General features: G+C 33.9%; 1 protein-coding gene across 2 annotated transcripts in view; it reads left to right on the top strand.

The window, feature by feature from the left end:
* LOC111061068 (protein big brother) overlaps positions 1-11,043 on the top strand; it is a 50,304-nt gene extending 39,261 nt beyond the window's left edge. For both annotated transcript variants that reach the window (XM_039424139.1, XM_039424140.1), the window contains one exon: positions 9,345-11,043. In XM_039424139.1, coding sequence (XP_039280073.1) covers positions 9,345-9,386 — 42 coding nt within the window. In that variant the 3' untranslated portion in view covers positions 9,387-11,043. The remainder of the gene's footprint in view (positions 1-9,344) is intronic.
* The last annotated feature ends 4,577 nt before the right edge of the window (positions 11,044-15,620 follow it).

Genomic DNA, 15,620 nt, shown 5'->3' on the forward strand with positions numbered 1-15,620 from the left:
TGAATCTCACCTAACTGCAAAGACTGTGGCACCATGTGTGCGCTGCTATGCTTCAGGCCTATTCTTTTCCCCAAACAACGTGACTCTGAGCAAATAATATTCGATTTACCTATTCATTCAACCACAATTCAATTACAAAATTAATTCGTTCGCCAAATAACCTACATTTGCTTGAATTACTTTGCTGTATTGAAGGAAAGTGGTTAGATACTCTATATGAATACTGGAAGTGGCACTTAATGGTATTTCCATTTGCTTGTAGCTCGTTAAATGCAATACTAACAATACCACAAGGGCAAGCCCTATTCCATCTTACTACAACGCTTGTACAGATCTGAAGCTTTCACTAGCAGCTAGTACTAAAATTCCCATAACTTATGATAAAATATTATAATAATTTTATTGCTAACAATGCCAATATTATCAACACTTTTCATGAGCTAACATTGTGGCAAGTTTTTCAAAGAAGATCAAACTTCACTCTACTTACACCACTGATTTTCAGTTGCATTGAAGATTTTTTTTATTATAATTGAATACTATCTCTAATTTAAATAAATAATTAAATTTGTCTGTTCCTGGAAGTTACGATTTATAGCAATATGATTCCTATTGTCGCCTAATTACGTGCCACCATCTTTGTATTCTCGTAGTCTTCCCACTTTTTCACAACTATAACGGCTACTGGTTCAAAGTGAAACGATGTCTTGTTTGGCTAGTAGAACACGCCAAAAAACTAGCGCAGTTAATTCATGTAATAGATCGTGCATGAAAAATTGTGTTTAGTTAGGGTATGAAGGGTGAAGGGTCGAAGGGGCGTGTTGCTTAAATGACCGTTCTTGCAACAGAACAAAAGTAAAATCGCTCAGCTCGGACAATGCTATTAACGCCTTTATATGACATTTGAATACGACTCGTATCTATAACTTGTGCTATAGGGTCAGTTGACAAATGGCCCAAACAGTTCGCGCTTGCTTATGTTTTACGGCGCCGACTTTTGTATAAAGGGTCCCGTTTAATTAATACGGCAACATCTGCTGTACACGAACACACACACACACACACACACACACACACACTCACACTACTTGTGTAGATGTTGATAGCCTCCTCCTGAGGGTGAATATCAATAACGTGTAGTAGTTGACTGCCAATTTGCATATCGCCTTGTCGAAAAAGTGTTGAACGAATGTTTTCGGCACATCCAGTTTTGTTAATGTTATTAAATCCCATCTCCGATTCAGTCTGTGATTAATGAACCTCCACATCTGTATCTGTAAAGGCCCGAAAGTGATTTCATGATTATCACTTTGTTTTAATTAAATGCCCCAACGAAAGAACGTTCTAATAGGGCACTAAGTAGGAAGGGGTTTCCATATTTATCTATGTCATTTGCATGTGCTTGGAAGCTATAATTTCTTGAAATCATATTCACCTTTCAAAGACACTCTTTAGACTGCGATGAATAATCGAGTTTTCTTAGATCACATATAATGTTCCAGTCTTCATAGAATAATTAACAGCTCAAACAATATTGAAAATTCAATTAAAAAGCAGAAATACTAAACTATTCAATGTCATGTAGGCTGTAGGCCTTCCAAGTCTTGAAAAGATCATGCAATTCCAATTCATATTGTCAGCTAATGTAGAAATGAATTATCCTTGAATATGAAGTTAATCCAGTTTATCAATGAATATTATTAATCCTTATACGATATTGTTGGAGTAGTGGAGTTTTCTGGTTTTGTAAAATACAATTCACAGTAAATTTACAAATTATTGTAATATTGGATTGCGTGAGCAAAACGATGGTAATTGGATTTGATTAACTGCTCCATTTACAAGTTAATATCCACCATGTATGAGGAGGGTTTCTTTTATTCACCTTGGTAGAATAACCTTCTATTTTATTCGAAAGTATACGAAGAACGGCATGTAATAATTATTGTATAAGCAATTTTAAATTAAGGAATTTGTAAATCTGTATAGTATTTTATGTTATGATTCAATTTGTAATAATGTTTTTTATTGTTAATTTTGTGTTCGTAATGCAATATAGAATAAATTTTATTTTATTTTCTGTATGTTTTCTTTTCATTTCATTTCCTTTATTTTTATTGAGTTTTTTCCTATTAAAAATAATTGTAGCAATCTTCGATTTGTAGTCTTCAAAGATTTCACTATGAAATGGATTAGGTTTCACTTCTTTATTAAAAATCCAGGCATATAACTTATTTAGTGGAAATTAAATTTCGACAAACTTAGTTCTACAATCAGTGCTGCTCTCACACTAATTACGGGGAAAATTAGAAAGGATTCAGTTCAAAGATCAAGACAATTTTTGTAATGGACTTAATATTGCTAGAACCGGATTTACTTTTTTCTTCTAGTATTCTCTAGTTGATTAACTTCAACTATTTATCGATTTAAGTTGGATTCAAATTTTTGATATTAATGAAGACTTTGCCTGTAGTCTTTATAAACTTGTGAAGTGAATAAACAAATATCAGCAACTTTTTATCGATAAATAACACTACTAGGTTGAAGATCAATTCAGGAATATCAGTCAAATCATTGAAAACTAATCTTCATCTTAAATCTTAATAATCTAATTGCAAGAATATTGAATATAACATTGTTATTGAACTTGAAAAATTACGTCTTGATAGAGATAAGAGAATATTCAAATCCGAATAGAAATGGAAGACTATCAGCAAGGAAAATCATGTCCACTGACAGCAAAAGAAAAAAGTTTAAACAAAAACATAACAATATAATTAATAAAAACAATACAACAACTTGTAGTACCCTTTATTAAAGACTTTTAACAAGGGTACCTTATACGACCTTTTAAATAAGGTCTGTTTAATAAAGGGTACCACAAGTTGTTATATTGTTTTTATTAATTTGAATAAAGTAGCCCATATAGGTGAAGTGATTTTATAACAATATAATGTTTATATGAAAGGAAAAATGTCCAAAGCTCTTTTCCTAGAGCACGTATTAAAACGAATAGAACATTAAACCTATTAATTTTTATAGATGTGATGGTTCATCAGATTTATAACTGTCCTAGAAACCGGGCCTAAGCAATCTGAATATATTCCATTGGGGGAATTAGGATAGTTTATCCTCAATTGAATATTCGAATGAGTAAATTGGAATGGATTGTCAACATCAAAATCGCTAACAACAAATACATATAATGTATTTTTAGTCATAGTTACAAAAAATAATCAAATTTACACGGTAGATTCATCGTTTACATAGATAATGATTATTGCTGTTCAATAGCAAATAATGGATTCGACTATTATGTTTTATACAGTATACAACAGTTCCTGTTGACGGGAGGGACTGCTTCGACAGTCAGATTCAGAAATTGCCGGGTGAAGAAAGCACGAAATGAGTTTTTATTTCTATCGATAAAATATTATTTTATCAATATTTTATTTTTAATATTATTATAACATAAAAATGAATATTATTTTCCAATACATTGCATGGGAAATGATACCATATTGGTTGAAGCGATGTGAAAAATGTCGTCTCCGTTTGAAACAAAAATTCTATCTCATAATAACAGTCTCACGATAAGCATTCATGATTGAAGGGATGAGGAGTAATAATTATTGTCATCTGCCACTATTGTCAGTAGAATTTCCAATAGTAACATGAAGGTAATAATAACAGGATTTTGGAAATACAGTACAGAAGTTATTTTTCCAACACTCGATCACAGGCTTGTTCTGTATTGATCTGGAAACTGTTGACAAAACAGCTGAATCCTTCACACTGTACGGAATACACGTGTTTTTCACACGGTTGGTGTTTCCACACAGTTCCAGTCGATAACATTGATACATTGATGTCAGTACTATTCCCAATAATAATAAAGGCTGCTTGAGAGTTGGGAAAGATACTGTGTGCAACTGATGTGCAAACGTTACGGAACTCAGCTATGCTATGATCAGCTAAATTCTTTAATTTATCAATGGCCGGGTTTGCACACAAGTGGTACAATAGCTAAAATACGAATCATAGTTGAGCTCGGCCATCTATCGAGTTGCATCGAGGCACATCAGTTGCATGCAATATTATTCCCAACACTCAAGCAACCTTTCTCTTATCTCAAGTTTTTACCACCCCTACATTATTATTGGAATTGGTACTGACATCGATGTTATTGATTAAAACCGTTCCCAAATCGGGTATTTACTCAAGACAAATTCAACGCCCATTAAGATATTATGTAGAGTAAGAATATATTACAATATATAATATTCAATGTTTTGAATTATTGACAAATTCTAGAATTCCATGATACTATAATTTATTATAGGTGTATATCTCTTTTCTGTATAGGACTACTTGTAATAAAAATAGAAAGAAAAATAAAAATCTCAGTAGGCTACCCTTTTTGAATTATTTAATCACAACATGTTTCAACATTGATGCCATTTTCAAATGAAATGAAGTAAATAAATGAATACTGCTGGAAGATTCTTATTTTGATCATATGTTAGTGTATTCATATGATTTTACTAGCCTACCCGGCGAACTTCGTACCGCGAAAAAGTCAATGTATCTCATGTCACACTTGACTTTATTTGGTGAATCATGAAATTCATCTGACAATCAATATTTTCATTTACATCTCAATACGGACTTCCTATGTGCTTAGTCATGTAGCATTCATTATTCCGAAAACATATTCTACTCAATCAATTGGTAGTAATATCTATCAGTAAAGTGTTGAATTAAGAAAAAAAGAAAAAATAGATAGCTCAAATAAGTGTTTCAGAAATGAATTCAATGTTTTCATAGTAACTAAAGTTGTTTACAGAGCCAGAGCTACCGATAACCTTCCTCTCTGATAGTCGAATCGCAACTGATATAGGTAAATAATTGTTGATTGTCAATAGATGGTCCAGGAAATATGCGATGTACGATGAATCACACAGAATTCCATATTCTTTCCATCTTCCATTTTAGGATGAATATAAGCTAAGCTAAATTCAAAAATTTTTAAATTATTCTTCCATTCTTTAGTAATTAATGGATGCAATGAACAACTCTCTTTCATGAGTTGAATATTTTTTTCCCAGTTTTTCAATGATAGGGGAGTGATAATTATTATTTTTATAGGTCTTCTAAGGAACGATTAAGGTCGTCCTTAAGGTCGTCTTAAGGAACGATTATCTACAGCTGGTACCAATCAACTACACTAACTTCAACTCCAAACTACCGTTTTAATACCAGTACACAATTTATCACAGGGTGACGTGTTTATTATACAGCTGGTAACTTCAGATGCTCAATCATATTATCACAATATCATCTTGAATCATGATCATCTTTATGTTCTTCGGTAGCCGCTCTGTCGACAATTTCGAAAACATACAATAGGTCTGTAAAATGGATTAATAAATAATTATTATCATTCCCCCTATTAAAATTTCTCTTCAGCAACCATCCCCAATATTCACACAACATATTCCCAAAGTTTCATGCCAAGTAGTTTTCAAGTCTATAGGGAACAAACAAACATACAAACAGACATTCATTTTATGTTTATAGATTTACATTCGGCTCAAACAATAGTATCTCTGAATGGAGGTAGAATGATAAGGTTGACAACTTTCAGTTCTGTTGTTTTCACATTTCTTTTCCAAATCATTTTCAAAAATTTCATGCAGTAACCTACTATTGTGTTTGAGACACTTCTGGCGCTATCATAGTTTCACAATTATTCTGTTCCACACTCCTATCTCTTGCAGTCGTTAACCATATCTATGATGAAATAAAGATTTGGCTTATACACTGTACGGAATAGGAAAATTATGTTTGACGCATCATCACGTCTGAACTACTGGACTAATTCACTTGAAATTTTGCATATAGATTCTTAATTAACCAAGGATGGTTATAGGCCTATTTTCAATTCTTCAAAATTACTTTACGTCAAGTTTTCAGTTTGTCAACTTTTAAAATGGATCCTTGCGAAGCACGGGTTTCTGCTAGTGAATGATAGATTGATAGGAGCTTATAAATATTTTCTAATTCAAATGAAATAACTTCTAAAAAGAATAATGAATGGTTAAATACCAATATTAAAATATTGTTGACCTGGAACTCAGTACATTGACAATTCATTCAACTAATTCTGTAGGTACAAATATAATCATTTGTCTTCTTTATTGATAATCAATTTCATAAACTGACTGAAAAAATTTCCATGAATTTAATTAATAGAATTATATAAATCTAAAGTGTAGGACATATCTAAATTCACAAAGAGTTCGATTCTTGTTGGCAAGAAACATGTTATTCAACGCAGAAATCATTGTTATTTTACTAAAAGATAGGATAAGTTGAATAGTTTTCCTTTCAGAGGGAGTTTTGACAACTCACAAAACTCATTTTTCATTTGAGGAAATATCGAAAAGGTGCATAGGATCTTATTTTTTTTTTCAGCTTGCCAAAATACCCCTCATTTCAATATTAAAATTTTCTACTGACTGTACAGTGAGTCAATCATTCATATTCAATCAATCATTCAATCATAGAAATTGTAATTAAATGAAAATGGTAGAGAATAATTAATTCATGTGAATATCAACACCTTTATTTAAACTTTAAAGACATATTAACTGCATGCGTTTTCATATTGCCGATATGAAAAACTGTAGACGTTTATTTAGCAGTCTCAAAAAACTGTTCTAGCTGAAAAATTAATAATCCATGCCACGTGTAGGCCTATACATTGCATCAGGAAAACAAAGTTCAAAACTATGGTTTTCCTAAACATTGATTACCAAAACAATACTATTATTATATTAATAATAATAATCAATTATCAAAACAATACTATTATTATATCAATAATAATAATATTATAATAACATAATTATCAGAACAATATTATTGAGGTTGAGTGGAATCAGGTAGAAAGCAATAATAGAACAGATGTTCTTTTTTGAATTTCTATCATATGATTTTGTTATTTCCAATGATTGAACCATATTATGTTAGATATCTCATGTCAATCAATAAATTATCTCAGTTCCATATGGCGTTCACCTTACAATGTTCATAAGCTTACTTAATATGATCCTTTTTCATCCTTTAAAACCCTTAGAGACAAAATATCTCAGAATCCGTTCTTAGTGCGCGTCTAGCATGTTTGAAGAATATGTGTGCAAATTTTTAAGTCTGTAGAACAATAAGTTTGAGATGTAGTGTGATTTTACATCAAAATTTTCGAAAAATTCCCTTTCCTGAACCCCCCTGTGCTCCTGATCGAAATTTTTCTGCATAAATCTAATTTTTTTTCGTAGCTGAACAAAAAAGTTCCTCATGACTTTGCTGTGCAATGAGCGGTTAAAAAGTACAAAATTTTTGGGGGGCCCCAGCTCCCTCAGGGGGGCAAATTTCTGAAAATCCTTTCTTAGTGGATGTTTTCAGGCTACCATAAAAAATTTTGCAAAATTTCAAGTTTTTAGGCTCAGTAGTTTGGGCTGTGGTGTGATTTCAGTCTGTCGGGGCTTAGCCTTTTATAGATATAGAGAGAGAAGAAGATGAGCTAAGACTGTACATTTTTAAAAAATATTTATTAATATAAATTATTTTTATAAAATAAATACATTTCCAGCAGTATTTATTTATTTACTTCATTTCACTTGAAAATGGCATCAATGTTGGAACATGTTGTGATTAAATAATTCAAAAATCTGGTGAGGTGCACTCAACTTTCCTTGCCGTTATGAAAATTGATCAACTGACGCTAGTGTTCCCGCGCATCACAAGTCTACTTTTCTAATATCTAAGCCAGCTGGTGACAGGACAATAGCGCTGCAGACACACGAAGTCTGCTATCTCTTTATAGTGAATGATTTAATAGAATCAACAGTTTGCAATTATTGAATAATCTTATTTTCTCTAATTTCGAGCTTATTTTCAATTTTAGGTGAAAATGCTACTGAACATTAATTGTAGAGATTTTTATGCTCAATCTTTTCCACTTGGATTTTTTTTGTTTTAATTGTATCTGAAGCCTAATAATTGAGAATCTAAAATCAAACTTTGCATAAATGAGGCGGAGATCCTGAAATTTTTACAGATATGAGACTTGTGGCAGTTGATAGAGCTTATCAATTACTTTCCTAGGTATGAATTTGATCAAAATCGTTGGAGCCGTTTTCGAGTAAATCGCGAAAACCCCTGTTTTTGACAACATTTTCGATATTTCAGCCGCCATCTTGAATTGCATTTGATCGAAATTGTTCGTGTCGGATCCTTATAGACCTTTGGACCTTAAGTTCCAAATTTCAAGTCATTCCGTTTATTGGGAGATGAGATATCGTCTACACAGACGCACATACACTCATACACACACACATACCAATACCCAAAAACCACTTTTTTGGATTCAGGGGACCTTGAAACGTATAGAAATTTAGAAATTGGGGTACCTTAATTTTTTTGGAAAGCAATACTTTCCTTACCTATGGTAATAGGGCAAGGAAAGTAAAAAGGGTACTGAGATTTTTATTTTTCTTTCTATTTTTTTTATTTTAGGTGGTATAAGACACATGTTTTGCGCATGGCATGCAGCAATCAGTTGTATAATAATGACTACTTACCCGATTGAGAAAATGTTATGTGTCACTGATCTTCAAGCACACAAGTTACACAAATATAGACAATGTAGAAGAGAGTTTTTTGACTTGTACTTTCTGAATTCAAGTGTCACTGTTCACATTGCTGGCAGGTGGCAGTCTCTGAAAGTCTAGCCATTTCTATAGCAAGTGGTCTTGTCAGGTAGGAAAACGCACCAAAAACCCAAAATTTGAGAAAACACAAGAAACCTATTCCAAAAACTAAAGATTTAAGACATACTGAAAACCCTTTACATTTGAATATAGTATACATTGAATACGTTTCCCTTGATATTGAGAGGAGCCTGGGTGTATGAAAGTCTGGGTTGAGTTGTTTGGAAAATGTGTGTAAAACAAAACCATGGAAAACGTATATTTTTCTCCTTCAGAACATTTCAAATCTCGCATCTAGAGGCCCATCTGAACGTCACTTGTTTGGTTCTGTAGATACTCAGGTTTATAGGTGAATGAATGTACAAAGCTCAAAATTTATATATAACAGTGGAAAACAATTGCTTTGGTTGCTATTGGTAAATAGGCTACGTCTGATTTTGTTAGATTAGCAGTAAGTTGAAGATCTTTTACAGGATGATAAGGAAAACATACACTGCTACCTCAATCTGTGTATTGATAGATGAATGGTCACCAACAGAGAGATGATATTTTTCTATTTACCTGTTGCAGGGCCGAAAGAAGAATGATCTCAGCCACGGACACCACAACTAAATTCTTAACTTCTCCTGTAAATAATTGTGTAGATAGATCGAATGTTTCCTAATGACTATAATGTGACTGTATGTATGATTGGATGGAATAGTTTTGAATCCTGAGTCTATGTGATTTCGATTTTCAAATTAAAATACTAGGTATGTGTCAGTGAATCATCTTGTGTCTTATTAATAATCGGCTAAACTTTTACTCCAATACATTATGAATTCACAAATGGATTCAGAAAGCAAGAGTGAGGGTACGATGAAAGATAGCCTACAGAATTTGACGGAAAATGTTTTCAAGAATTTACTTTCTAGCAGTAAAACAATAAAATAAAAAGTTTTAAGAGAAATAAATTCATTGATTTCTTGACCGTAGACATTATAATATTCTTTCCATAGACTGATAATCTTCAAAATGCATTTTTGAGCTTGTGAAGATTTTCTCTTGCGATCCAATCATACTAATTAAATGAACGACAAATTGTGCAATAGGATCTTTGTTCGTGATTTTCTGACAATTCTGATTCATCTGAGTTACTCGATTTGAATAGTAGATATAATTTACATCGTATAGGCCTACCTAATACTATTATTTTTATCGTATACCAAATAAGAAGATTCTCAAGTACGATGAGAGGTCCTTCTCTTCTAATGATAATGAGAAATAACCAGAATGAAAATAACAATATTTCCACTCCAGCATAGATGTTAATTAGTTGTGACACTATTTTGTTTTATAAAAATGGAATAATCTACTAATTTTTTACTTTTCATAAGAAAATTACTGATCACGCTTTTGAACATAGATTGACAACTGCAAGTAATATAATAGGAGTAGCCAGGTATAACTATAGTTATATTCAACTTTGACAACCAGTCGGGCTGTTTTTGAAGTGAAGTCGATATTTGATTTTGAAGTGCTAGAAACTACAGAACTATAAAATCAATAGTTGATAATTTATATTCTATAATAGAAAGATGAAACCAATTCATTTTACAACGCTGAATCCTTCATATTTCATAAAAATCTACGTTGTAAATCTTTTCGATAATTTGATATCAACTTGTTTCATGTGTTATAGAATAATTCATTGGATTTCAGGCAAGGCAGTTTCTTCAGTACTTTTTGCTTTTTCGATTCTTCTTTTTCCAGAACAGCTAAGAATTTTCAGCAAAATATATGTAATATTTGTATACTTAAACCAAATAGATGGTTTGAAATGCTTACATAACGATCTCGATTCTAGTTGGAGGGAATTCTCAATCACCTGTGAAATTTTAGGATTGATGATATTTTTTCTCCAAAGATATATATATAGAAGCATCATAGAATGTTTTCTATGTCTATCAACCTCCATTGATGTTCAATAAAAGAGAATTCTAGCTCTTCAACTTCTGAATGTATCATCTCTGTCTTGTCTAATCATGTTTAAGCTGATAGGATAAATGAAAAAGTTCAACATATAATAATTATGTTATGCGAGTGTCAATAGTAATCTTTTCTTTGTCAATCTATAAAATGTGTAAATCAGGTCATGATGGATGATTATATTATATCTTAATTATAATAAGTCTGTGAATATTGTGATTTTCCTATAATAATTTAATATTGTCATAACTTGTAATACATTACTGTAAAATAGTTGTTTGATTAAATCCCATTAGTTCAAGTTTGATGAATTCAATTATATTCGAAACCTTAGAACTTTACATCAGTTCAACTACAATGTACTCGATGGAATTTGAGCTAATTATAGCAATTCAAATTTAATGATGGATTTGTTCTTGATGTTTGAAGCTACACATTGTTTGTTGCAACAGCAGCTCAACTATCTTCCGTTCTATGGATATGGACCGAAGTTGATTGTTTAGTTGGAAAATGAAGGAATAACAATTTGAGTTTCTCTCACTACAATTTAATCAAGAATCCAATTGACTTGGAAGAAATCATCAATTTTCTTCTTGTAGTCAAAACGAAGTCAAACATCCTTCATACTTCACTCTGTTTAGTGCTCTGAACCGCAATAACTCCATCTATGGTTTTTTTCGTAATTTATTGCCTACCACTGAGATAGAGTTCAGATTGGTAGTTATGTGATCCCCCATAAAAGAAGGCATGAACCAGCGGGTGCCAAAACCTGCTTCGACTTATTCTCGATATAAACGTTTTATGTTGAACTGTGAATATTGCCAACTGCCCTTACTATTCTCAGGCAGAATATTTGTTAAAACTATTATCATAAGTATGTGAAGTGGAAACCAACTCACAATTAGAAAATCATATAAGGCGAAAGCATCGCCTAAAATACTGTAGTAGAATGGAATTAAAGGAATCTAGAATAGCAAAATATGTGAATCTGGCAAGAATTGAATTTGAATAATAATAAGATATTAAAGATCAACAGAATATTGAGAATAATAATTCAGTTCTAATCATTGAATTATGTAATGAAATTCCTGAAATCTTTGAGTCTTGATTTGTTTATGATGAGTGGAAAGTCAAAGTCTAAAAGATTGTCTCTCCCACTTGTGAAAGTTCAAATAATCCAGCTTATCGACCGATGAGCGGTTACCATGGCGACGGCGGGGGGACGCCACGCGGCGCGCGGTCGATGCTTCGGCGCCTGCGTCGCGACGCCCGAGGCCGCCTCTCATTGGCTTAGCCCTCGAATGAGTAGACCCTAGTCCGACAACCATGCATGTTTACATTATCACTCCGTTTTACTTGGTGTGCTACAAAGGAATGCTGTGCCGCTTGCCAAGAATGGATCGATCCCCTGTTTCAAAGGTCCGGCGCATGGCCCCCAACCCCTCTTCATTAGAATTCCCAAAACACTCTCTCTGTTCGTAACAGGGCAGAGCAGATTGATTAATATTGGAACTTTGCAAGTAGCTTTCGAGAATGTAGAGAAAATGTGTGTTGGATGGGATATTGAGTGAGAAGTGAAAACTCGCTAGGATTTAGAAACGCTGAATGAACATGCCTTTTTGAACCAGTTCTATGATGAAAATAATAGGATTTGTTTTTGTTTTTTTATTGCGGATGATGCCCACATGAACCTTTTGCTTGTGCGTGGGTAATGGAAAGTGCATTGATGAATTGATGAGATGATCATCATCTCAAAGTCCATGCCAACGGCGGGATACGAACCCACGAACCAGGCGGTGCTAGCAGACAGAAGTTTGTAACGCCCCTTACCACTAGACTAACCGGCCGACTGTTGTTAACAGGATTATATTGAAAACATAACAAATGTGTTCATTCTGGAAATGCTAAAAGCTTCAAAATTAGAGAAGAATAAAATCAAATCAAGATCCCTCAATGTCAGATAGATGCATTCATCACAAAGTCATACTGATCATTTTCAATGTATCTTAAAATTAGGTAGGAGCCTGATTAAGATTTTTTGGCGTGTTCAAATGAGTCAGGTTATCAAATGAGACAACCCCTTTCCATTACTCATGCTCAAGCAAAAGGTTCATGTGGGCATCATCCGTGATAAAAAAAAGCAAAACAAACCTGCGAAGATGGGGTTTATTGCCTGCTCATGATGACATCTTCTGTGAGTGTGGAGCAATTCAGGAGCAGGAGCACTTGCTTGTGTGCCCTCAGCTTGATGTCCAATGTAGAAAGGAGGATCTTTTTGAAGCAAATGACAAAGCCCAATCGGTTGCAAATTTTTGGAAATATGTAATTTAATGATGATAATGTTTGATCCAATGTTTATATATTTTTTTATTATTATTGTTTTTTTTCACATGGGACCTGTGTATCTAATGATTGCTTGTTTGGACACGGAAAGTAAGTATCAAATGAGACTAGGCCACACTGAGCTTTCTACCTACCTTAGTGGCGGGCTTGCCGATCGCTCGGCAAGTAGCCTACTCCCTCCAAGCTCAGGCCTGGTCTCATTTGGTAAGCCGGCGCGAAATATAAATTATCAACATTGTGCTACCTACAAGGGCGCGAGCTTGGTGTGGAATTGCCTCACGCCGTTTGCTGGCCTCATCAGGAAATCACTATAATACGATAAATATTGCTTTCTAAAAATCAAGAACAAGTCATTCAGATGCATGGCAGTGGAAGTTGACTCAACACCTGAGACTCGTTCATTGGATTTCAGTTTGAAGATTGTTATTGGAGAAAGCAGGAAATTTATCAAACTATGAATATTATTGATTTCTAATCACCTAACCATCATCAAGGCAAATATGAAACTAAACTCCAAGTTTATTCCAACAAGAATAATCTCCAACAGATTTTTCTCTTTTCCAAGGTACACCGAATGTCAGGAGAATATAATTGAAACTCCCTTCAAGATTTCAGATTCAAACGAATCTAGTTTTTGTAAATGTGTTCTGTAAAATTTTTAATTCTATAATGATGAGATTTTTGGTAGGAATTGAAACAATTCGTTAAGATGTCAGATCGGGAGAAAACCATTTGAAAAATTCAATAAATAACATCTTTCTTTCTTATTGAAGTTGATTAAAGTCTAAAACAAATTCAATCAGTGTAAATTGTTACATGATGTTTCCTCATAAACTATAAGATTGGAGAGAAATATTATAATTTGAAGAAAGGGATCCTGTATACTTTTTTAACAAGGTCTACCAAATCTCTGGTTAACTAATACAACTTCACTAGAACATTATTCATCACATACTATATTGTATTATATTCAAATTATTGAATCATCAAACCATAATTTTCTTGGTAAGCTCAATAATTGGTATAGAATGAGAGGATGATGAAGTTCCATTGGATGCTTTTCATACTTTCAATATAAATGTCAAACTAGTTAATTGTGTGAAGAAAGCATAGATCACACACATATGACCGTCTAGTGCCCAACAGGAAGACAGCTTGCTTATGTAATTACAACAGGCTGTTTTGATGGTTTTCGGGTTCCTGTATTACTCGAAAATAGTTGTATGGGAGAATAAGTGAGCTGTGAGGTGCGGTTTGTGGTTTTGGTACTAGGTAACCGGTTGATGAGACTGTGAGAACAGAGAGCTGCACCACTAAATCAAAACAAGAAGTTTGAAAGTGAGATGAGGGATGAGCAGAGAAGAGCATCAAATGTCGTGTGGTATCATGGTGTTGGTCTGCAGGTGGCTTGGGCTTGGCCACCTTCGCCTCCACCATCACCTCGCGGTCGAGACTGTCGTCTGCGTCTGCGACGATCCGTCGGTCGCCGCATCGCGCCACCACATCCTTGCGCGCCACCGCAGCCGACCACACACCATGCTCAGCTCTTGCTCTCTCACTACACTTTGCACCTCCGATCACAGACACGACCTGCTTTTTTCATACCCTTCACACAAAATCTGATCCGTAATGTAAACTGACAAAAAATGCCCAGGAATTTCAGACTTGTTCTTACAAGATTGGGCTGGAATTTTCCTTTAGAACCGCAACCTGTCATACCGAATAATGTTTGAAGCATCTGAAAAGACTCACACGCTTGTTGGAACGATCGCTTCTAAGGTTATCAAGATCAAATTCAAGGATACTTAGGCTTCTAATTAATCGAAAAATATAAAGTAACTGCACCATATTCAATCTAGCACTCATCATAATAATTATTGCATTTCATATCAAAAAGTACCTCTCAACATGATATTGTTTCTGAAGTATTGTTCTTGAATTTGAGTTTCCAGGAATAGTGTTGAATAACTGTTAGATTCCAAGCTCCATAGAAACGCATAACTACTGTATTATAGCAGACGAATTTGGTATCTTTTCTTTATAGAATAATATCTAAAAACCTATTGTTAAAATATTTTCTCTATTCTATTGGATATTCGATGTAACAATTATTTTCTGTTTAATATTTTCTGAATGCTTTATTGGCCTTATTGGCCTTAATGCTCTGTCCATGAAACTGGACCTCACTTTTACTCGCGGCGACCAATTTTGCCGAAGGTGCAGTCAAGCCTTGTCAGACAGTGAGTTCGTGTGAAAGCGCTTATTTAGCAACAGAATTTCTCTGAAATTGACGGAAACCGTAGTGGAACGGTTGGGCGTACTGGACGTGCGACATCCTTCCTTTTCAAACGTAATTGATTGGGAGGAGGGATGTTTGTGGGGGTTGGAGGAGGGGGGTAAATGCATCGATGGGAAACTGATGGTAGTGAAGGTGGAGGGGGGTGAGCACGGCTTCATGTTGCGTGACTGTTCCTTTTGGAAGGAAATAAACGTTCAGATGTTACAATTACAATTAGTGAGTTCTCAGCAGCCGAG

Source organism: Nilaparvata lugens, chromosome 3 (genome assembly GCF_014356525.2).
Source record: "Nilaparvata lugens isolate BPH chromosome 3, ASM1435652v1, whole genome shotgun sequence".
Lineage (NCBI taxonomy): Eukaryota > Metazoa > Arthropoda > Insecta > Hemiptera > Delphacidae > Nilaparvata > Nilaparvata lugens.